This window comes from Diabrotica undecimpunctata, chromosome 2, assembly GCF_040954645.1.
Source record: "Diabrotica undecimpunctata isolate CICGRU chromosome 2, icDiaUnde3, whole genome shotgun sequence".
Taxonomy (NCBI): domain Eukaryota; kingdom Metazoa; phylum Arthropoda; class Insecta; order Coleoptera; family Chrysomelidae; genus Diabrotica; species Diabrotica undecimpunctata.
The window spans coordinates 134,630,045-134,655,370 of record NC_092804.1 but is presented as its reverse complement, the minus strand read 5'-3'; the positions used below and the strand labels follow the sequence as shown (position 1 = coordinate 134,655,370).

At 32.9% G+C, this 25,326-nt stretch overlaps 1 protein-coding gene across 1 annotated transcript in view; it reads right to left on the bottom strand.

Moving 5' to 3' along the window:
* Positions 1-5,096: 5,096 nt before the first annotated feature.
* The window catches only part of LOC140433929 (inactive dipeptidyl peptidase 10-like), a 214,984-nt gene continuing 194,754 nt past the window's right edge, over positions 5,097-25,326 (bottom strand). Inside the window, exons 9-11 of the mRNA XM_072521901.1 lie at positions 17,224-17,579; positions 10,829-11,034; positions 5,097-5,764 (exon numbers count right to left, since the gene is read on the bottom strand). Coding sequence (XP_072378002.1) covers positions 5,630-5,764; positions 10,829-11,034; positions 17,224-17,579 — 697 coding nt within the window. The 3' untranslated portion in view covers positions 5,097-5,629. The remainder of the gene's footprint in view (positions 5,765-10,828; positions 11,035-17,223; positions 17,580-25,326) is intronic.

The window sequence follows — 25,326 nt, the reverse complement described above, 5'->3', positions numbered from 1 at the left end:
AGTACGAAGGGGAGACTTTCCATAGACAATTACACAAATATTAATTCCTATCCATTAAAAGGGAGACAAAACCAAGTCTCTAATTATAGAGGAATCTCCCTACGTAATATGGCGTACAAAATCTAATCGAATCTATTAAGTAGCCTAACACATTTTATAGAACATTTTATAAGAGAATGTCAAGCTGAATTTAGGAAAAAAAGCGACCATAGATTAGATTTTTACTCTAAGAAATCTACTTGAAAAAGAATCTCTATATAACTATTCTTTATAGACTTTCGACAAGCATACTTCAGTATTAAAAGGGATCAGGTGAGAAATGCAATAGCAGAACTTTCGATTCCAAAAAAAGTGATCCAACTCAATAAAATATGTGTAAATGGCTTTAATTCAGGGTATGGGTAGGTAACCAACTCTCAGAATCGTTTGAAATAAATAGTGGCCTAACACAGAGACGCACCATCTCCTCTTCTCTTTAATATAGTCTTGGAAAAAGTAGTAAGAACAGCACAAATTAAAACAGAACTATTGACAGTAAATGGACCAAAATTACTAGTATAATATGCGGATGACATTGAGATTGTCGGACACACCATTACCACTATAAACAAAACTTTCAACGAAATAAAGATAGAGACAAAAAACATTCTAATGACCAATAAAGAGAATATCAAATACATTATAATACACATAACTTTAATAGAGTGGAGCGTTTTAAATATCTGGGAGCTACAATCACGGTAGATAACCATATCCTAGAAGAGATAAACGGCATAAGTCAAGCAGCAAACATATAACCTCCATAATACTATTACATCCAAAAGCCTAACATGAACATCAAAAATCAGGATATATAAAATAGTGATTAGACGTGTGTTCATGTGTGGGTGTAAGATGTTGACGCTAACAAAAGAAATGAAAATAAAACTCCTCAAAAGGATCTTTGCATCCTATCACGACCCGAATACTAACTAATGAGAAGAAATGCCAGGTCAAATAGATATATAACGCTAGGGACGTCGGCGTCGTCCAAAAACTTAAATTAAGTTAAGGCCAAGTAAAATCCAAGTTAATCTAGGAGGATGACCCGAAAAGGAGAAGGCCCCGAAAGGGAGAAGGCCCTTAGGATGCCTACGAATAAGGTAGAGACAAAACATGGTCAGCTTTAAGAACAATGGGGCTACCCACTGACCCAACTATCATGGACTGATAGATGGATAATAGATAAGATGGAAGCAAGTGTGTAGTGTAGTCAGACAATACCCACCCCGGTTTGTATTGCGAGGAACACCAAGACCCTCCGAAAGCATAAACCCACAAGTTTATACCGAAAGTATTCTTGTAAATAGGATTCATTTAAATAATATAAGATATTTAAATAATAAATTCCCTTTTTGGAAAAAACTTGAAAGTTTTCCAATCAGTAATAATCCATAGATCATAAATTAACCAGCAATCAGTGTGAATTTGAACTTAACATGTCGTGGATAGAGTATAAAGTAAATAGTAAAGTATCCATGCCAAGTATACAATTAACAATTAGCCATCTACAGACTAAACGTCAAGTTAAACTTTATACAACTCATACAACTCTTGGCAATAACGTCAATAGTAGCTGGATAAAAATAAAGCAGCGTACAGCAAAATCTAAAACAGTATCTATTACGATCATCTCCAAAGGCATAGATATCTTTTAATGAACCTCGTGTTTAATTGATTACATCACTAACATGGAAGTACTAAGACGAATTAAAAAATACGTTGTGATTTTATATTTTCATATTATTATCATAAAATCTTTTTTGGAATATTTCTTTAAAATTGTGTTAATTGTGTTTTTAACATTGTATTATTAATTTTATGAAAGAGACCAAACCATTAAATTTTAATTTGTATACTGAAACTAAGAAAATTTAACCAATCAAATTATTTAACCAACACCAAAGTTAACAAACAAATATTAACCCTAAACTACAGAGATCCGGTATTTCTTACTGGTGGGGGGTCCTAAAACGCGGATTTACAATAATACAATAAATACAATTTCATGCGTCTCAGTACCTCTCGGGCAGTTTGTATAACAGTGCTAATCAAAGCTGTCGGCGTGTATTGTGAAGATTTTCTTTCGTAGCGCATATCAAAAATCTTAACCGGTAAAATTTACCGGAGGTCTGTTTTTAACCCTAATAACCCTGGCGTTCTATATGTAGGACGCTAATTTCAATAATTTTTGAACACGGCCCTGTTTAAATTTGATAACGCCGTCTATCACAAAATGTTACTCAAGGACAAATCGTCCCATTGTTGTTTAGTTTGTTCCTATCGCTTGAAACGTCTACTTGTGGTGCGGTTGTAAAAAACGTAAAATATGGCTGAGCATGGAATCAGATTTGCAAGGTAAGAAATGAATATTAAACTTTTGATAAAATATACTTTTTTATGATGTTATTTGTATATAAGTGTTCATTTTTCCAAATCGTGAAATAATTTTATCCAAAATGTTTGCCAGTTGGCTGCCAGGTGGTGATAAATTTGACCGTCCTACATGTAGGATGTCAGGATTATGTACTATTATGGCATGAAAATTATAATTTTGAGTAATTATTGTAATCATTGGATTTCTTTGTTTATTTTACTTAGTATTTAGCCCAAAAGAATTTGTTGATAGTGTTATGAACATACTGCTTTTATTGTTTCAGGGGTTTTTCTTTACATGAGGCCTTGGAGATGTTAGAAGAAGATGAATTTCCTCATTCTCAAGCTAATATAGTTCTCTTACCTCCGGAAGATGCCGCTGAAACAGATGAGGATTCTGGTGATGAAGAAAACGTGTCTCCGGATAATTTGCCTTCAAATATATTGAGAACAGTAGCTGAAATCCATGTACCTCGTTCGGTTGACTCAGACTCGGATGATGATATTCCATTATCAAATTCTGTTAAATCTGAGAAAGTTTTGAAAATTCCACGGCAATACCACTGGTCTGAAGTAGCAACCACCTCAGAGGAAGCAGAAATACTTGATTGGTCAAAGGATAATGATCTCAATATTGATACAGAAGATACTCCCATAGACTGGTTCATGAAGTTGTTCGATGAAGAAATTTTTGATTTACTGGTTGTCGAATCCAATAGATATGCAAGTATGAAAAATAAGAAAAATAAGCCTATATGTATCGAAGAAATTAAAGAATTCGTAGAAATTCTTATTCTTAGTGGTTATGCTCAATACCCAAGGAAGAAGATGTATTGGGAAAAGGATAGAGACGTCTGTAATTCCTTAGTTTCTGGGGCACTTGCTAGGGATAGGTTTGATTTTATAATGAGCGTTCTGCATATAGCCGATAATAATAATTTGGATCATTCTGATAAATTCAGTAAAGTTAGACCTCTCTTTAGGTTACTAAATCAAAATTTTTTAAAACATGCAGTTTTAGAAGAGAACCACAGTGTTGATGAAGCCATGGTTCCTTATTTCGGGCGTCACGGCTGTAAACAGTTTATAAAGGGTAAACCGATAAGATGGGGATATAAACTTTGGGTTGGATGTAACAAAAATGGGTACGTAACGTGGTTTGAGCCATACCAGGGAGCATCAACACACGTATCGCCTAAATACAAGGATTTTGGTGTCGGTGTAGGTGTGGTACTCAGTTATGTTGACATTCTTAGATCAAAGTGGGAGCTGAAAAAATTTCATTTATTTTTTGATAATTTTTTTAGTACAATGCCTTTATTTGAAATGCTGACAGAAAAAAATATCAGAGGAACAGGAACCATAAGAAGTAACAGAATACCAAAAAATCCGCTGAAATCGGCAAAGGAGTTACAAAAAGACAAAAGAGGTTCGTACGATGCTAAGTTTGACGGTAATAAGAAATTGACAATTGTCAGCTGGCACGATAATAGTGTTGTATCGCTCTGCTCGAACGCAGTTGGTACGAATCCTATTCATCAAGTAAAGCGATATTCGCGACAAGAAAAAAAAACCATACTTGTTCCTCAACCATTTATGGTAAAATTATATAATCGAAATATGGGCGGCGTAGATCGATGCGATCAAAACGTAAGTTTATATAGAACTGGTATTAGAGGAAAAAAGTGGTACTTCTGTTTGTTTACTCACTGTATCGATTTGGCTATACAGAATGCTTGGCAACTACATCGAAGCAATCAGGGCACTTTGGATCAATTAGCTTTTCGACGACGCATTGCAACTTCACTTCTTCAGCTTTATACAAAAGCGACTTCATCTTCTTGTGGACGGCCAAGTCGAAGAGAAAATGCCGATTCTCGTTTCGATGAAATGCATCATTATGTGATTGATCAAGAAAAACAAACTAGATGTCGCTACTGCCATAAAAAAACAACTACAAGATGTCAAAAATGTGATGTTGGTATCCATGTACGCTGCTTTGTGAGTTACCACACAAATGGTAGTGCTTGATCCTGACGTCCTAGATGTAGGACGCTAATTTTTTTTTGTGTACATTGCGATTTTTTGCAATATTATTACAGTAATGTATTCAAGTGTTCCAAACAAAACATATTAATAACAAAAAATTGCAGTTTTAATACTATTTCTTATGTCAGGATTATCTGGGTTAAGTAAGTATTTTTAATTATTAGTCTTATAAGGGTAAAATGTGAACTGTTTATAATATTTTTTATGTTTTTAGGAAAAGAGTAAAGAAAGGGACTCTGGAAGTTATCCTGGACCTTCAAAGATGGTTAAATTTGGTAATAAAAATTTTGAGGAAATTTTGCAAAAATAGAATGAGGAAAATTCTGTCGCAAGTGATGTGGATTCAGATGCAGGGTACTTACGAACAGACCATGATACTGAATCACTGAAGAATGAAAAAACACTCATATTTGCATAATGTGCAAGACTCCGATATGTTTACAATGCACGGCAAGAGTTTGAAAGGAATGTGCCACTTAATTTTTTGAGAATTTTATCTCTTGCGTGTTTTTTCTCATTGATGTATAGATTTTCGTAAATGCTATTTTATGTTTTTTTTTTATGATTCTATATTAGGTTTATTTGTTTAAAAAAAATCTAAATTTTTGTTCATAGCATTTATAGCTGTTTGTTTCAATAGACCAAAAATGTTACCAAAATTATCGTTTAATAGATTATTCTTTAAAAATCTTGTATTTTATTATTAAAATCAGTCATTTCACCAGTTTTCCCATATCCAGACACTACAGAAAGATACACAATGCATTTTTTTTATTAACTTTATATTTGACTCCATTTTATAATGACCGGTAAAAAATGCCGGGGCTCTGTTTTTACGTTGTAATAATGGAATGTCTGTAGTTAAGGGCTAATAAATACTATTTTGTATAGAAGACTGCATGGAGATTAGAGTATTAACTGTTCTGATTTCATGAAGCATTACCAAAAATTTCCCAAATCTCAAGATGGTAGTAAATCTTTGAAATTGTGTATATGAGCAACTGGTAAACGTCGAATTAAGAATAGGAAATAGTATATTTTATGATATTATTCTGTGGTCCAAAGTTATCTGAGTTTTGGACTTAAAACAGGTATTTATAAATTACAAAAAAAGGTCCTCTTATTTTCTTTGTCCAGATTTCTTGTTGGTTATTATGTTTTGAAGTTAGATAAAAAACGAAGTTTCATCGCTCCATTCTTCATAGACAGGCCCAAAGGAATCGTTGAAAAACAGGTCAATTTCTTTATACATATGAAGTAAAGCTTTTTTACTAAAATTGTGCCCTTCATCCGGATATTCCTAAAACAAATTTCAGAATTAAATATAATTTTAATCAATTTTATATTACGAGCAATATAAAGAATGTATTATCGAAATATTTTAGTATTTGTTTTTATTTTTAGCTGTTCTACAAATTACACTTTTATCTGTTGGCCTGATATGTAACCTCAATGCCTATTTTGATGAGCTTCCAGAATCATATTTTTCGGATAGCATAAAAAAGTTGTAAGTTCGCGGAAAGTATTGTATTGAGCTTAAAAGGAGACTTTATCGAATAGAGTAAAATAATTTTCCGGAAAAACATGTTTTCCATTTTAAAGGATGAAGCTTCATCATAAGACCGCTATTTAGATTTTTTAGTTTAAAATACCTTTAACATAATACCGCATACAATATTTAATATAAACTGACTGACCAAAAATTGGATCTAATCCGAATTTGTTACTTAAATGTAGAAAGCATATGCTATTCAAAGAGCCAGTACTTATCAAAATTTCTAAAAGATAACGACATCGACCCGGTCGCTCTACAGGAAACACACTGCGAAACGGAAGAACAACTGCGAAAAAGGAGAAAAATACCTGGCTTCGAACTACTGGGTGCTACGTACCATCGATCATACGACACAACAACGTAAATTAAACAAAACATAGAAAACGCCATCCATAAAAATTGGAAAAATCACCGTTACTAACACCTATAAACCAGCAGCTATATCCTGGCCAGCTCAAGTTATCCACACACATCTGCACCCGTCAATATACGTGGGGGACTACAACAGTCATCAGTAGCAGTAAAAATATAAACAATGCAACAAAATGGGAATGCACTAGTAAAATGAGCAGAAGACAAACATCTTTTACTTAAGTTTGATGATAAAAACCGACCTACATTCATGTTAGCAGTATGGAAAAACGAGAACAATCCTGATATATATGTTGTCTCGACTAATAAAAACGGGCAACTTCTAGAAGTCTCTCGAAAAATAATGAACGATTTCTCACACAGCCAACACCGCCCAGTGATCATAGAGGCAGTAACCCAGATTCTTATAATCCATCCCTCGCCCACGGTGGAATCTAAAGAAAGCCATGTGGGGTAGCTTTTCTGTGGAACTGGACAAAGCTGGCTGGATACACCCTACCATCAGAAATTACAAAAGATTCATTAGAGCCGTAATAAGCACAGCCAAAAATCATATATCAAGAGGTTACGAAAAGAATACATTCCTGATCGGTCCCATAACAGCGAAGAACTGTACCAAAATTTCCTTGAAAGCGGCGATCAAGAATTAGCCGACGAACTGCTCCATACCCTTGATGCATTGAAACAATAAAAATGGACGGAAACTGTAAAAGCTCTTTCACTTACCACATTTATTGAGGTAAGGTTCCAGAGAAAACTTAAAACTGCAGCCGCATTCATAGACCTAACAGCGGCCTACGATACAGTCTGGAGAGAAGGCATGATACACAAGCTCCTCCGTACACTCTCCTGTAAATCCACCGCTCGAATAATCTGCAACATGCTAGCCGACCGAACGATTCAAGTAGTCATGGGAACCGACATCAGCACCCCAAGAAAACTGAAGAATGGACTGCCTCAGGGATCTGTCCTAGCCTCTTTCTCTTTAGCCTGTACATAGCTGATATACCAGAAACCAGATGAAGGAAGTTTGTAGTGGGAAAGTATTTCCGTAAATATAGGCTCCAACCAAACGCTACCAAAACAGAGGTTTCCAGTTTTCACCTAAATAACGAGCTTGCAGGAAGAACACTCAACATCCAATTTGAAAACACCACACTCGCCTACAATAAAACACCAAAGTACCTTGGGGCGACTCCTGACAGAATCCTATCTGTTAAGGAACATCTGTCAAAAACAGCAGAAATACTTAAATCCAGAAACAACATCATCCAGAAGCTGTGCGGTATAACGGGGAGCATCGGCTTCCACCTTGCGATCAGTTGTCCTAGGCCTTGTCTTCTTAACCGCGGAATACTGCTCTTCAGCCTGGCTTAACAGCCTGCATATACATAAAGTAGATGCCCACTTGAACAATAAAATGAGAGTGATTGATGGTATTATTAAATCCACCTCTACGCAATGGCTTCCAGTACTGAGCCACATACCAACACCCAAACTACGGCGCATATACTCCCAAAATAGTTAGTACAGAAAGATACTTAGTAATGAGATCCTGCCAATCCATCAAGATATAAAAACTGCTACGGCAGCATTTAGAGAATTGATTGAACAACAAACTAGCAGCTTACCCTGCATCACACAAAAACGACCTAGTTTTGACTTACCACGCAATATATGGGCTATGCTGAATCGAATCAGAACGCAACACTGCAGATGCGGTTACATGATGCACAAATGGGGTAAACGACCATCCCCACTCTGTGACTGCTTCTTATTCTTCAAGTTCCGCTCCTATCGGAGATTGGAAATCATTCTAGCAATTATAATTTTGTTGGTTACGTGCCTGAATAGTTCAATTTGAACTGCATCCAAACCATTCACGGAGATTGCGTAGCCACGAGATTTTACGTCTTCCTACGCTTCTTCTGCCTTTGATTTTATCCTGCATTATATTCCTTAGTAGTTCGTATTTTTCACCTCTCATGATGTGCCCCAAGTATTTCAATTTCCTGATTTTTATGGAATTTAAAACTTCGCATTGTTTTCCTAGTTGTTCGAGAACTTTTGTCGTTTGTTTTGCGATCCATCCATGATATTTTCAAAATACGTCGGTAACACCACATTTCGAATACTTCTAGGTTTTTAATATTGGATTTTTTAAGTGTCCAAGCTTCAACCCCATACAAAAGGGTAGAGAAAATATAACATCGAAGCATTCTTATTCGGAGCGATATATTGATATCGTGATTACAAAAAAGTTTTCTCATTCTATTAACGGTTGACCGTGCAATTTCAATGCGGTATCTTATTTCTTTTGTCTGATCAGTATCTTCTGTGATCCATGCTCCAAGGTATTTGTACGAAGATATTTGTTCAATTTTTGTATTATCTAGTACTAGCTTAACTTTGATGTTTTGTGCTTTTGTAAATACCATGAACTTGGTTTTCTTCAAATTTATTTTTAGTCCATAATCGTTGCAATATAATTATAGTTGTTCAGCAAGGTGTTGCAGTTCTTCTAGTGTTCCTGCCAGAAGGTCGGTGTTGTCAGCATATCTTATGTTATTAAGTGGCTTACCGTTTATTATAAGGCCCTCACTGACCTCGGCAAGCGCTAATTCTGAGATGGCATCACTGTATAAATTGAATAACAAGGGTGATAAAATCCACCCTTGGCGGACCCCACGGCGAATGTGGTTATCCTCGGTTAGTTCATTTTCAACTTTCACTTTTGCTGTTTGGTTCCAATAGAGGTTATATATGATTCTAATGTCTCTACTGTCTATGTTTTTATTTAATAAAATTTCTTTAAGCCGATTATGCTGCACTCTTCTCAAAATCAATGAAACAGGCATATACTTCCTGATTTATATCTAAGCATCTCTGCGAAAGAACACTTACTGCAAACAGTGCATCTCGTGTTCCCAGTCCTTTCCTAAATCCCATTTGTGTGTTACTTATGCCTTCATCTAATTTTTTATGTATTCTATTGTGAATTAGTTTTAAAAACAATTTCAAGACGTGACTCATTAAGGCCATGGTGCGTGCGATGTTCATTGCACTCCTTTTCATTGGATTTTTTGGGTAGCAGTATGAATGTTGGTTGTGATTGTCTGTGACTACGGACAACCACAAACCATCTATCACATTACAGAGCAGTGTCCCACAAGATCCTATCAAGGCAGGTCAGAGGATTTCTTATCTTTTTTGGCCATTTATTTTCAGGCATTCTCTGCAGGTGTCCATAATTGTTTAGTCTTTTGGCTTCGATAGTATTTATTATGTCTAGGTCAATTTCCATTTCTCTTCCAATGTCTACGTTCCTCACCCTATTAACTCTAATGTGCCGGCAACATCGTCTTCAATAGTCCATTTCCATGGCCTTAATTTTTGATTTATTTTTTTTGATTGATTTCCCAAAGTTCGGCGCCGTACTTTTTATTATTATTTTACAATTTTTTTTTTAATTCTTTTGTTATTTTATTGTTACACAATAGTCCGTGTAGCTATCTAGTGGTTGATCTTGCTTGGCCAATCCTAGAATGTATTTCTTTGTTACTTCCTATGTTACTTGGACGTTACTCCCAAGTATTTGAAGATATCAGTTGATTTTATAGTTCCCATTACAATTTGTAGGTTTTTTGATTTTTCTCCTACAACTAAATACTCGATTTTTTATATATTAATTGTAAAGGCCCAGTTGGTGTACTTCTTCACCTGTTTTCTAAGCATACGGTTTATATCACTCTCGTCTTCAGCTAAAATGGCTTGATCGTCAGCAAAGTGTATCGCGTAAAATTTTTCGTCTTCAATTGGAATGTCCATATTGCAACATTTTCTAATAACTACTTTCCATTTTTTATTAATCGGGAACTAATTTGTTTGTTTTTTTATTATAAAAGTTTCGAAATGCTTTATTTTTTGCAGTGAAAATGCTCTTTAAAATATGTTGCAAAAATCTGACTTATAGAAATCCATTATTATATATTAATAGTTGTTATGAAATTTTATTTAACCCTTAAGCGGCCAAGTCTATTGTGCAATTTTGTGTTGTTAAACGTGATTGTCTTGAATTTACTTAACGTTTTGTTTACTAATTTTAATTCCCAATAAATAAAATAATCAACTTATACTATCGAGCTCTTCATGGAATGCAGTAATATTTTTAAATACCGGTTCGGTTTGCTGTATAGAATGGTTCAAAGAAGACAAGCAATATAAAAGAGCTCCTTTCATATACCCTATTATGAATTAAAACAGCTAACAAAATATTCATTAAATGTTTACTTGTCAGTTACCAGCTTAATTATATTAACCCCCAGGCACCTCCCTAGCTCGAGATATGATAAATACCGTGATACGCAGGTCCTATAGTTATTGGAGTTTGTTCTCTAATCCGGATTAAGTACGTATATAAAAAGATTTTATGCTTACCAGCTGTTGGAAGAGTATATTTTGATCTATAAGCGCTTTAGCTAGCATTAACGAATGTTGCAAAGTTATTTCGGTATCGGCAGTACCGTGTATAAGTAGAAAACGGCGTCCATTTAAATTAGCTGCTTTCAAGGTCAAATCGGAGTTGTCATATTCCTGTAAATGTCTCGAAGGGAAGCCCAAGTATTTTTCAGCATAATATGAATCTACAACAATTACATAATTAGAATAATGTTTAAAATCAAAACGAGATATAACGAGACAAAATAATACAAAACAAAAATCGTTCTATAAGAAAGAGACAAAAATCAAAATAATTTGTACCGCCTGTAATTTGTCACTATATAAAACGTATTTTTTAACATTACTGGTAATTTTTTTTTATATGATTTTATATGATCAAAGATTTCCGCGTTTAGTACAATTAAACCTAGAGCTAAAATTATTACTTTTGCAAGAATTAATATTAAACTTAACAGTCTTCCGGGTTAAACCGCGTCGATTATCATTGCGCATAGCTTTTGATGTTCTCTTTGATGACCTCTTCAGGGCTTCCGAGGTCTTAGTCTTTCGAGCCTCTAGAAACTACCACAATTATCACTAACTAATGCATTACTGGTACTGGGAACAGAGGACGGTTCATTTATACCGTCAACGGTGACGTGGTTTGGATGGAAGTTGTCGTGGGGGCTAGCGTGGAGATTTCTGACAATAGGATTTTGATTAGCATGTGAAGCAGATGATATTTTATTTATGGGAGATCTCCATGTCGATGGTAACAGTATGTCGTCATCTCTTTTATTGACACAATTTGACCTTTTTTCGATTTCTATGGCTTATCGAATAATTCTTGGTTTATAGAAGCATATGGGGTTATGGTTCTGAAGTTTTATATAAATATATATAAATATTTGTTTCACATTCCCTAAAATCTGGTTAATAGTTTAGAATGATAAGTATACTTTTCTGCATTAGATTTCACTTCTTTCTAATTTGCAGCTTTGTTTCCTACTTTCGTTTTTTTTTTGGCGAGCACATAGTTGTGAATATTTGTGGCCGACATATTATCTTGCCTATTTCCTTGCGACTCTTGATATAATATTCTCTTATCCTTTACTTTTTCTTGATATTCGTTTAACCACTATCAGGTCTCTTTATATATAAACTTTCTTTCTTAGGTTTCTTGTCTTGTATCTCTAGTAACACTGGCTAAAGTTCCTTCAAATTATATTAGAACCTCCTTTTATATTTTTTCCACTATTTACCTTACATATTTTAGAGGGAACACCGTTACAGGTGAGAAAATCAGAACAAGGTCTTGGAATGTTAAAAGTTTTATAACTAAGAGTATGGAGATGTTAGATGCGCTTATAAAATGAAAGTACAATTGCTTGCATTCAAGAGGCAAAGCAAAATGGACAAAGAGCAAAAGAACTTAGTGAACGATACACATTCTGGTAACTAAGAAAAAGTAAAATTAGGAAAAGTGTAACCAAAGTTTACAAAAAACCAACCCACACCAAGAGTTACTTAAATTATTACTTATACCACAACATAAATATCAAAGACGAAATCATAAAATTATTACATGATAGAGTCCAAAACATCTGCTCCACCGAAAACTTTTCAGGAAGAGAAAAACCTTTGCTACAAAAGGTCTTAACAAAAAAAAATATTGACCGACCTTTATACACAAGGAATTTTACAAAGCTTTGGGATATGTACAAAAGTAGACTGGAGCCAGTCCTGGGGTATTTCGCCCGTCTCGTAGATGTTGTTGTTTTTTACCGTTTAAAAAATTTTAAATATTTCTGAGGATGCTGGAAATTTTAACATTAACCCTTTCTATATATTGAATGTTTAAATCAATTTTTATAGACGGACTAACCAAATCCTTGACCTTTATAATGAAACTTTGACATTATTTATTCGCCAATTTTAAAGAGGTATTATAAACTTTCTTTTCCCTTTTTATTCTTGTAAGTTTAAAATTGAGAACTTAGCAAGTACTTAAAAAAGTTCAAAAACTTGTTAAAGTTTTATAATCCTGGTTTCGAAAATGTCAATTATTCTGTAAGACTAGATAATCGAAACAACCGGGCAACTATGTACTTAGTTCCTGATCGGAAACTAATTTAACTTTAGGATCGTACCGTTGATGCAATTTTCAAGGGGCTTTAAGTGACTGGTTAATTTATTCGGATCGGTTACGCAAACACTCCAGGACTGTTGATAAAAGGTAAAAACAAAACAAATGAATTTTATGGATCGGTGAGTTCGATGTGAGGTACGAACTACTAAGGGTAAAAACATAAGTATTATATAAATAAAACTATTTATCAATTTTACATAGATATTTAAAACAATCATTTATTTAACAATATTCTATAATTGTGTTAGAGAAAGTATTTAAGAGATAGCTAACAATAAATAACAAATAGACATAAACTTATTGTAGAAATTCAAAAAAATAGACAGAAAAATTCTCAATAACAAATTCTTCTTCTTCTTTGGGTGCCGTGTCCGTATTCAGACGTTGGTTGTCATCATGTTTACAATTTCCTGAAATCTTTCTCTGTCGGCTGCTGCGCGAAATAATTCTTCTACTGTGGAACCACACCATTGTCTAATATTACGCAGCAACTTCTTTCGACCAATCCATCTCTTTCCTTCCACTTTTCCTTGTATTATAAGGCGAAGTAGATGGTATTTAGGTCCTCTAATTATATGGCCGAAGTATTCTGTTTTTCTCCTCTTTATGGTGTTTATGAGCAGACGTTCTGAATTGATCATTTGAAGAACATCTTCATTGGAAGTGTGCGAAACCCACGATATCTTTAGGATTCGTCTATAGCACCACAATTCGAATGCTTCTAACTTGTTTAGCATTGTGGTTTTTAACGTCCATGTCTCACAACCATACAATAGGATGGACCACACATAACATTTCAGGACCTTCTTACAAATATTCATCGACAGGTTTCTGTTGCATAAAACTGGTTTCCAGGTCATAAAAGCCTTACGTGAATTTCGATCCTGGTTATTATCTCTTCATCGGAGTCACAATTTACATTTAACCAGCTGCCAAGGTATTTGGAATGATTTACAATTTCGATCTCCTCTCCATTAAGAGAAATCAGACCTTGATCTATATTGATCTTTCCAACTGCCATCCACTTTGTCTGTGAAATGTTGATTTTAAGACCTCTCCGATAACTTGCTTCACTGACTAGATTTAGTAATGTTTGGAGATCTTGTAAATTTTCTGCAAGAATGGCTGTATCGTCAGCGTCATAACAGATTAGTTTGTATTATTTTAAATTCACCCACTTCTCATATACTTCTTTTAATTAACATTGTTTTTCTTCTTTTTCATTATCTTCTTCTTTTTCTTCTTCGTTTTATTGAACTTTGTCTGTTTTTAAATGTGCCTCCAGTAAACTGTCATTCCATCGTTTTCGTGGTCTTGCTACTGATCGTCTTCCTTTTGGGGAACAGGACCCCTAAGCTAGCGGGGACCAATAAGCGGAATCCAATTTAACCTACGTAATATTTTTTCACCAATCTTTCACTAATTTATTACCACCCTAATAATTTTTCACCACCAAACCACCCTTAAGGGGAGCCATTTTTCTGGCTTACGGTTAAAACTAGTAGAATTCCAAAAGAAAAATATTTATGATATACCACAGTGCTCTGCTAAGTTTTTATGGATTTATTACCACACTATTACTTATTCACCTATCAACTACTCCTTATAAGAAGTCAATAATTCTGTTGGGTTAATATTTAAGGTGATAAAAAAACTATTTTTACAATTTTACTGTACTGTTCTTGTAACTAAAAGTATAAATTGCTTGGCAGATTTTTACTGAATTTATCCACCCCCATAATTTTTGACCCCCTAAGACACAGTTAATGGGAAACATTTAACAAGCTACGCAGTCACGCTAGCTAAATGCCAAATTATTTTAGAAATAAAGAAGTACTCTGCTAGATTTTTACTATATTTTTACCAGCCTAGTCATTGTTTTCTCAACTACCCTACCCCAAAAATTATAAATTTTGACTGTTATAAAAAATTGACTCTGATTATAGTAGTGAGTACATGGCTAAGAGAAATCGAATCGTGATTCCCTTTTATCAATGAGATCATGAGATTAAGTCTCTAGGTTTAATAAATAATAAACATTTACGATGGAATTCGCAAGCAAATAATATATATAAGTTAAATTAAGAGGACTACTATCAAGATTCAATTTTTTAAAGAATTTTTAGGAGTAACTCATTTAAGAATTCTTTATTATGCACTTATACAACCTCAACTTACCTATGGCCTTTTAGGATGGGGTGGAATACGGAATAATAACTTGCATTCTATAAACATTATTCAGAAGTGGCTAATTAGAATTATTTATGGTAAAAATTTAAGATATTCTAGCGAGCTGTTATATAATGAAAGTTAATTTTTAATTGTACGTAAATTATTTTGTTACATATACATGAAAAAAGATAATATTAAACTTTAACAATCATGCCCATCACACTAGATATTCAAGGAATAATGCAATTTTACTTAAATGTAATAAATCCATACTCCAGAGATATGTTGGTCACATAGAAAAACATAGATATAAATATAAAATTAAACAATGGATTGAAAACAGAACTCGAGAAATCCTGAAAATTATAGAGGCATTAGTCTGATGAATAGTACTCTAAAATTGTTAACGGCAGTCATAAAAGATAAAATCAAGGAAAAAGCGAACATGGCAGATGAACAACAAGGCTTCCGAAAGAACCGCAGCACAATAGACGCAATTTTTATTATCAGACAAATAATAGAGAAGTCTATTGAATATGGAAAACCAGCATACATGTGATTTGTAGATTTAAAAAGTGCTTTTGACAGGGTGAAGCGATATGACATCTTAAATTTATTACAAGCTGAACAAATAGACCATCAGATAATAAGGACAATTAATGAAATTAACAAGAACAACAAGACCAGAGTTATAATGCCAACAGGGGAAACAGAATGCATAGAACTAAAAGGAGGAATCCGCCAAGGAGACTCGCTTAGTCCATTGTTATTCAATATGGTGATGAATCAAATACTTCACGAAGTAAGAAAACTACACGGATATCACATGGGAGCGCATAAAATCACGATACTATGCTATGCCGATGATGCAGTACTAATTGCTGATAACGAAGATAACCTAAAAAGGCAGCTCCACATCTTCAATATCACAGCAAACAAACTTAATATGAGAATATCAGTAGAAAAAACTAAATGTATGGTGATCAGTAAAGAGCCGCGTAGATGCAAACTAGAAATAGACGGCAAAATTGTAGAAAAAGTAATGAAGTTCAATTACCTAGGAGTAGAGATCACTAGTGACAGTAATTTAAGAACACAGACCACAAGGCAAGCATCAAAAGCGGCAAGAGTAAGTGGTTGCCTCCGAGAAACCATATGGAGAAACAAATATCTGACCACGGAAAGCAAAATGAAAGTATACAAGACAACAGTAAGACCAATCCTAACATATGCAGCAGAGACAAGGACCGATACAAGAAAGACGAAACAACAAATCAACAATATCGAAATGAAAGTATTAAGATCAATAGCGGGCATATCATTAAGAGACAGACAAACCAATAGACGTATACGCGAACAATGAAAAATTCAAAATAGTAACAGCTGGATAAAAACAAGAAAAAAAAACTGGAAGGAACATGTAAACCGAATGGGACCAGATAGATTAGCGAACATCTCTAAAAATAACAAGCCGTATAGCAGAAGACCCGTTGGAAGGCCGCCAAAAAGGTGGAAAGATAATGTAGTCAACAACGACTGAAACAGAATAAGAGGAAGACAAACAGGAGTAATCCTAGTCGCGCGAAGAAGAAGAAGAAGGATTAAAAACAAAAGCACAATTCTATGAAGAACTGATTAATAGACAATTGTAATAAATAATAAATATCTAAATAAACTTTAATTAAAAACTACATTTCTTGAATTTACTGCAATAAGTATCATGTACTTACATTTGTGTACTCACAGCTGTGTCATATGCTATATTAAAATTAAAATTAATTAATTAAGAGATGCTACTTTAATAGTAGCTTTATATCAGTGAGTTTTTATGTTTATGTTTTTTATGTTTCTTGTAATCTGCGTAAGCTTTCTAAATAAACATTATCATTATTATTATATTGTTTAAACATATTTACTTCCTATGATGAAAATATTAGACTTCCGAGTGAAAGTTTTTGTCGATAATGTGTTTCTTATCTTAATTAAACTGCTAAAAATCCTTTATAGAAAACCAATAGTTAATGTTATTTCAAATTAATATTAATTTGTAATAAATTAAATATGTACTTACTAAAATACCTCCAATTGGTAATAGGAGATATACTAATGGAACAATTTATAACTTGATGAAAATCTTGTAAAAGCATCATTGCAGCTGCGAAACCGCCATACCCTCTACCAATGATACAAATCTTGCTTTTATCGATAAACTTAAAAGTATCTCTTAAGTAAGTGAGCACTGCTAGCTGGTCCTGTACTTCAATGAGGCCTATTCTACGTTGTATTTCTCTTCTCATTTTTATTCCTTGAAAACCAGAACCCCTGGCATCTATTTGAGCTACTACGTAGTTTCTAGTACTTGCTAAAAACCATGGCCATGATATTTCCCATTTGGAAGATACGGTTTGGGAAGACGGTGCGGCATCACTGTAAAAATATTTACTTCAATAATCGTATATTGCTTTACTACAGTGAATGAAGGTAAAATAGACCACGAAAATTAATAAATAAAAAGTCTTTTTCGTGGCACTCTTTAATACAGGTATCTAACAACTACTTTTGATAAGTTTGGTGATAACAATATGTAACAAACAAAATATGCACAAGATTAAACATAATTTTTTACTTATATGAACAATATATAAACAATATAAGATCGCTATTTGATTTTAAATGCTAAAGGTGAAAACTGATAAATTATATAAAAAAAAGTGACACAATTCTACTAAAAAAGCATAGAAAAGCCTTAAAAATAAAAGTTTAAAAAGTTATTTTGTTATTTCATTGCAAAAATAGTAGATTTTATGAAAATTCTTAATAACTTTTCTAAAAGTGCACAAACAACTTAAATTTTGCGTGACGATAGGGATAGTATAATATATATTTAGCTATAAAAATTTAAGAAGTTTTACTTAACAGCTATTGCAAAATTGTAATTGTTTTTCTCAGAAAGCTTTTATCAACAACGTTCTTATGCTTAAACCATTAGGTTTCCATAAATTTTATAAGCACCAGATTGAAGAAAATGTCTTATTTTATCAAATTAAACCATTGAATGGTTAAAAAATAATTTGTGTTAAATATTGTAAAACAAGTTTAAAAAAGTACTGTGATATTAAGCTTATAAACATTTAAAATAAGACGCATCAACATATCTGTACCTGAGAGCCAGACTAACCCAACTCCATTTTTGTCTAATATAGGGTATATACAGTAATGAACTGCTTGTTTCTTATTATATAAGAGCCATATAAACCTTTCTCCATATACATATAATTAGGGAAAATTTAGTTGTTTAAAGAACTCCAACTTAAACTTATTTTTAGAGCCAAATAGACCTAATTGGTAGATAGGTTACCTTGGTTCAAAAAAGTTTACTTAAATAAACCTATCTTGGAGTTGGGTTTCTATGGTTCTAACTAGTTTTGCTTAGGTATAGCGCTGTTTATGTTGTATCAAGTTAAATCCTAACCTAACGAAACTATTCAAATTAAAAAATAGTAGAACCGTTGAACTGTCATATGCAAACGAGTTTATGTGATTTTATTTGTTTGTGCAAGATTCTTTTTATCGTTGATTGTAATATGGACAAAGCAAAAATTTTATATTTAACAGTAGAACAAGAAGAATGATGGAATGCTTAGAGGAAACTAAAACACATGCAAGGAATAGTGAACTAAATGCACTGCCTAATGAAGATAGAACTTCACTGATGGAAGAAAACATGTTCTCTTGTAATACAGGTAATACTGATGGTTTCTCTGAATTACTGGTTGGTAAAGAAGAAAATTACATTGACGTGTGAAATGAAGATAACAATTCAGATGCAGATCTGGACTTTATTTTGACTGATTCTGACTGAAATTCATGCAGAGCCCATTCAACAGCCTACCAAGAATACTCTACCATCATTAGCTCCAAACTCAGATGCAGATTCTGATGACGAAATTATAGTAGAAAATACTGGTGTACAAAAAGGTAAAAAACGAGTACGGTGTGAAAAGCAGTGGAAAAAAACCCTTAGGAAATCCAAAAAATGTGCTGGAAAAAAATACGTTTCATCATTAGGAAAATCCGTTCCAGTAAAACAAATGAAGTCTGCTTGTCGAAATTGTCGAAACCAATGCTCCACAAAATTGAATGAAACTCAGAGGCAACATATTTTTAATGCCTTTTGGAATGAAAGAAACAACTTGGGATTGCAAAAGACAATATGTTGCTTCGCATGTAAAATCCCGAGACATTGCTCGTAGACCGAGCCACCACCGAGAACCAAATCAATGATAAAAAAGAAGAACAAAATACTTTTACGTACATACTAACATCTATAATAATCAGGATATAAAAGTGTGCAAAACTTTTTTCTTAAATTCTCTTTCAGTTTCGAATAATTTCATTAAAGCAGCTTTAAAAAAAGCTTTTAATTTTTTTATTATAACACCAGACTTACGAGGACGACATACCCCATCTAATAAAATATCGGAGGCTACTGTGGAGAGTATAAGAGAACACATTAAAAAGTATCCAATGTACCACTCACATTATAGTCGAGAACGAACAAAAAAATTATATTTAGGTGGCCACTTAAACATTTCCAAAGTGTACTCCCTATACATAGAAGAATGTCAATCCTTACGGCAGATTCCAGCAGAAGATTTGCAGTTAAGGCAAGTATTTAATAAAGAATTTAATTACTCCTTCGAATGCCGAAAAAGAAAAAAGTTAAAACTGATCAAGAAAATCATTCTACCTGGTGTATTTGGGATGAGGTAAGAGAAGGTCATGGAGGTAATAAAATGGCCTCATGCTTGTTGAAATGGGCTACTAATTTTTTGCATAACTCAGGTGCCAAGGAAATAACAATATGGTCAGATAATTGTTCAGGCAAGAATAGGAACATGATGATGGTAATCTTGTACTTCTGGCTGGTGTTTAACATTCCAGGGATTGAAATAATAAATCATAAATTTCTACTTCGCGGCCACACATACATGGAGGTTGATGGCGAAAACAGCATCATAGAGAGAGCGAAAAAACATTTATCATCCTCGGAAATATTTACTTGTAATGACTGGGCTAATTTTATAAAAACTTGCAAGACTAAAAACCCGTTTAGAGTAAGTGTCATGCAGTTACAGGATTTTAAGTTATTTACGGTACGAAAAAGAACTGTAGAAAACCAACATTTTCAAATTTCGAATGTCGTTTAGTTGCAAATTCGAATGCACGACTTTGGTAAATTATATTTTAAAAATTCCTTTTCGGATGAACACTTTCAAATTGTTGACTGTAACAGAAATGTTCGTCGCTCGGTATTCCTGCGGAATTACCGTTGCTTCGAAACGAGAAGAAAAAATTAATTAAATAATGGTAAGTACAATGATTTGATAAAGATGTTAGACTGGATCCGTGAAGAATACAAGGAATATTATAGGAATCTTCCACATGGGGAAGGTGAAGCTGAAGACTCAAATGAGGAAAATTTAGTATTTTGTAACTTATTTTAAATAAAAGTTTATAATTTACGATACCAATGTTAATACCTTTCTTATTCTTATTGTATGTTGTTGATTTTATTACACCCATGTACTATTCATACTGATGCTCTGTTAGAACTAAAGTGACCCAACTCCATTAATTATTAAATTATTTAATTTAAAGCAGTGTCGTTACACAACATAATACATAAGTTGTATATATATATATATATATATATATATATATATATATATATATATAATATATTTACTTACAATATAAGCCTGCCATTTGAGATTTTGCGCCCTTCTGAATAATTGCAATAAAGGAGTTGGGTTAGTCTGGCTCTTAGGTACAGATATACCATTTTTCAAAGTAAAACACTCACGTCACGATTTATAGAAAGCGACGTCACTTGTATTTAAAATTTCCAGAACATCAACCTTAGAGTTAAAATTTTCCTAACACGGCTAAATATACGAAACCCATACGGAACTGCCCGATGTTTCATTGTCAACATGATGTAATAATCAGAAAAATGTAATCATTATTATATTGGAAATTTTAGAATTATATTGATTAAATAACCAAAACCATTTGTTATTATTAATAATATAAATTTTATAAAATAAAATAACTAAATATTTTATAAATATTCCACAAAATAATAATTTTAATTAAATATATTAGACAATTGTACGCAACTGATATGGAAATACTTCAATTTTTTTTGACAGTTCAGCGTGTAGCAAAAGTTTATAAAGTGTTACCGCTTTTTTAGAGTAAGGATTTTGTTAATGTTTTGATTTCTTACACAATTTGATCAAACTATAATATATATTAATAAATTGTAATTATAAATACATATTAAATTTAGATTAATAGCTTTAAAAACTAAATATTGTTATGTATTGTGATTGTGCTATGCAAAAACAAATAAATAGTATGTAGAAAGCTGATAAGCTTTCATATAAGATAGATTATTTTGAACAAGAAATAATGGCGGGAAGTTTTTACTATTAAAGCCCTAAAAGAGGTAAGTTTAAAATGTAGAATATATAATTGAGTATTAAAATGTTTTTTATGTATTTTAGTGTATTGCAGTAGTCTTAAAACTGAGTGTATTTACTGTTAATATAATAGTTTGATAAAAGGTTGACATTTTAAAAATTCCTCACTTACTAACTACAGTCTGTCCCAAACCCTTCTTTGAGTGCGTCACTAATTTTGACGTCATATAGGATTTTAAGAATGTCGAGAATTTTTGCATGACATTTTAGTTAAATCTGACAGTTGCAGGATCGTAATCGATTAAATGTGAAAAGGTTATTTTTTTTAATATAGAATAAAAACTTTAACAATTCAAAATTATTTTTTAATTTACATATTAAAGGTCCCGTCCTGTATATAAATTTTTATTGCGTATTATATTGGAACGGCAGTTTGTCATAATTCCTTTTCTATACATTCCAAGAAAAGTGCTTAATTAGCTAAGATTTACCATCTCCAATAATTCAAGTTTCATCATGGTTGTTGAAACACGTATATGTCTCCCTTTTAACCATTCTACTAAAGAGTGTTTAGTCCAACTTGAATTTGGTATGAAGAGTAACATGTTGGCCTAAAATGAACAAGAAAAAATTTAAAGACACTAGTGATATTTCAGTAGGTTATGGCTAACTATATTTTTATACAAACCTTCACTAAACATTCTGTATACACGAGTTCTAATAACATGTTCATAGTTATTGGTTAATGAACGGCAGGAACTGGTAATAAAGTTGTCCCAGCCTCTTCTTCGAATTGAAAATAATTTAATAATTTTAATATTAGTCTTTGTTTCTTCTCGGTATATCTCGGCATATGTAAAATATTTTTATGACAATAAATACAAAATTAATTTTTTACTATAATATGTCTGAAAATACTAACCTGGAATGACAATTATCATTTTATAGTTGACATTGTGAAAGTACTGTCACAATCGAGACCATCTGCGTTAAATTATATTTATGCGCATCATTGATTGGATATCTATTTAGCGTATTCTAAACTCTAACCAATTGTACATCCGTAAGTAGAATTCGCTTTAATATGCAAATACCCGTGGACGATACATAATTTTCTAAGTTCTATGTAAAATAATCACAGACTCACGTTTTTTTCTGTCACTTCGCGCTTAATGCGTTAGAGAGAATTCGATCAACTATGACGCACTGAAAGAAGGGTTTGGGACGGACTATATTCTGATGTTTTGGCAACGCTGTGGGGTTCTGACGTCGTAAATCTTGAATGATGTGCAAGCATTTTTATATGAAAAATATATGGGAAGTTAATTTTTTAGTCAAAATGTGTGCAAAAACTGAATTCATAAATTCAAAATAAAAGTCGCAATATCTCTGGTTGTAATAAACGAAAATTGATTTTTTTTTAATTTTAGGTACCTTGTTATATAGATTATAAAAATTTAATTAGTTAATTTATGAATTGAGGAGTACCTTATCAAAAGTAACAATCTCCTACCTAAAACAATCTGACCAAATTTATAAAAACGATTTAGATACAAAAACGGAAATTTTAAAATATTTATTTCTATAGGTACATAGTTGTTACATTCATAACTAAAATATAGAGAATAAATAACTTGACCTCTTAGTAATAAAAGAGGAAATCACATTAATATAATGAATATTGGCGACTTTGATATGAACCGTCAGATTGTTTATTTTGTTGTAGTAGCATATGAAGATTGTTGACTTTGCATCAGATAATTTAAAACATTCGTTTATGAGTAAAGATAAGGATTAATGATTAGCAATAAACTTAAATTAATATTTATTGTTGTTGAAAGTAAACAAATTATTTCTACAAACTAAATTTAAACAACATATTCTGGTAAATCTTGTATACATAGGTTAGCATAAATCAGAGATCCTCACTAGGATTTCTTTGAGAACCTAATAGTTTGAATAAAATTTTCCTCAGGGCCGCAAGTACAAGTGGTAATATGAAATAACTTTAAAACTATATGAATATAACATAAGTTTATTACAAGTTACGTAAAAACAATATAATTATAAATTATATGGACTGTTTTGCATGTAAAAAGTAGGAAAATGTCTTTTACTTGACAGGAATGTCAAGTCCTGAATTTGTTAATTCTTTGAAGTCGACAGGCGAAATCTTTTACAACTCTCTAGAATGGCATTTATGTTAGCAGGTTGGGAAGAAACTGAAATTTTAAAAATGTTTTCAACGTTCTCACTAGTTAGCCTAGATCTGTACTTGTTTTTTATGAACTTCAGCCTACTGAATGTAGATTCACAGGCAAATGTAGTTGCAAAAATACACAAAATTTTCTGAGCACAGTCAATTAAGGAAATTTGTCATTTTCAACTGCGTCCTAAAACTTATAGTGAGCTTTTTCCTTATTTTTTTCTTCAAAAATACTTTTGAGCTCTGTATCATTCTGAAGATCAAATCTCTAGCTACGTATCCAAAAATAGAAAGATGAGCTACATTTGCTGTTGTTATTGCCCATGGATTTTCCACCAAGCGAAATGGTTCTTGGAACTTCCTGAAGTCACTAAACCTCACAGATATTTCATCCTTTAGGTCTGCTAACAGCTTCAGTAGGTCATAAATCTCTTTGACTTTCATCTGCATTTTCATCAAACAGCGCTTTAACAAAAGGAAAGCTGGAATAATCTTCATTTGACAATTCTTCAATATACATATTCAGCTTCTGCTCCAGTGAAAACACACTACTTATCATTTCCGTTACAATGTTATTGTAGTCTCTTTGCAATTTGGTCAATGTTTCATTCATAATGCTCATTGTATCAGTAAGAAACGCTACTTTAAGCCACCAACTAAAATTATGAATATCAGGAAACTCTTTATTCTTTGTAGCCAAAAACAGAGTAATCTCATGTCGAATGCTGAAGAAACGTTCCAAAACTTTACCCTTACTCAGCCATCTCACTTCTGTGTGGTAAAGAATGTCCCCATATTGCGACATAAGTTCGTTCTGTTAGGGTGAATTTATTTTTTCGGGCATGCGTATTTACGAGGTCCACAGGGTTTTGAAACATCTTTACTGGCCGGCCAGTGTCACTGTGGTGGGGGAAAAGATGAGTAATGCGAAATGCGGTACAATCTATGGCACCGCTCTACACAACTGTAATCTGATTAAATACATAAATAGAAACATAATTATATTATAACTAGCAAATTTTGTTTTACTGCCTAGCAGTTTGAGAGCCGCGAAAAATCGCTCCGAGGGCCGCATGCGGCCCGCGGGCCGCGTCGTGAGTATGGCTGGCATAAATCGTTGTCTTCAGGTGGATATTTTCCAAAGTTGTTTAAAATGCGTGTCGTTTAAAAAACGTGTTTAAAATAGCTTAATTTTTTTAATGCTGACTGATTTATATTCATTCATATCGAGTCGATAAACAGGTTCCCATATTACTAGTATCTTGTTAGATCTGGAACTCTTCCACACATAAATCCTTTTGCACTCACCGATTTTAAAATCTAACGAACTTGTGGATTTTATAACTGTGTCTGCAGCTTTCTTAAAATCAAACACCGCACAATCGCTTCCAAGTTCTATGATAGTTTCGTGTTCGGCTATATTTTTTTGTTCTGATCTGAATTTACAATATTTTCACGACTTCTGTTTACTTTTCTATAT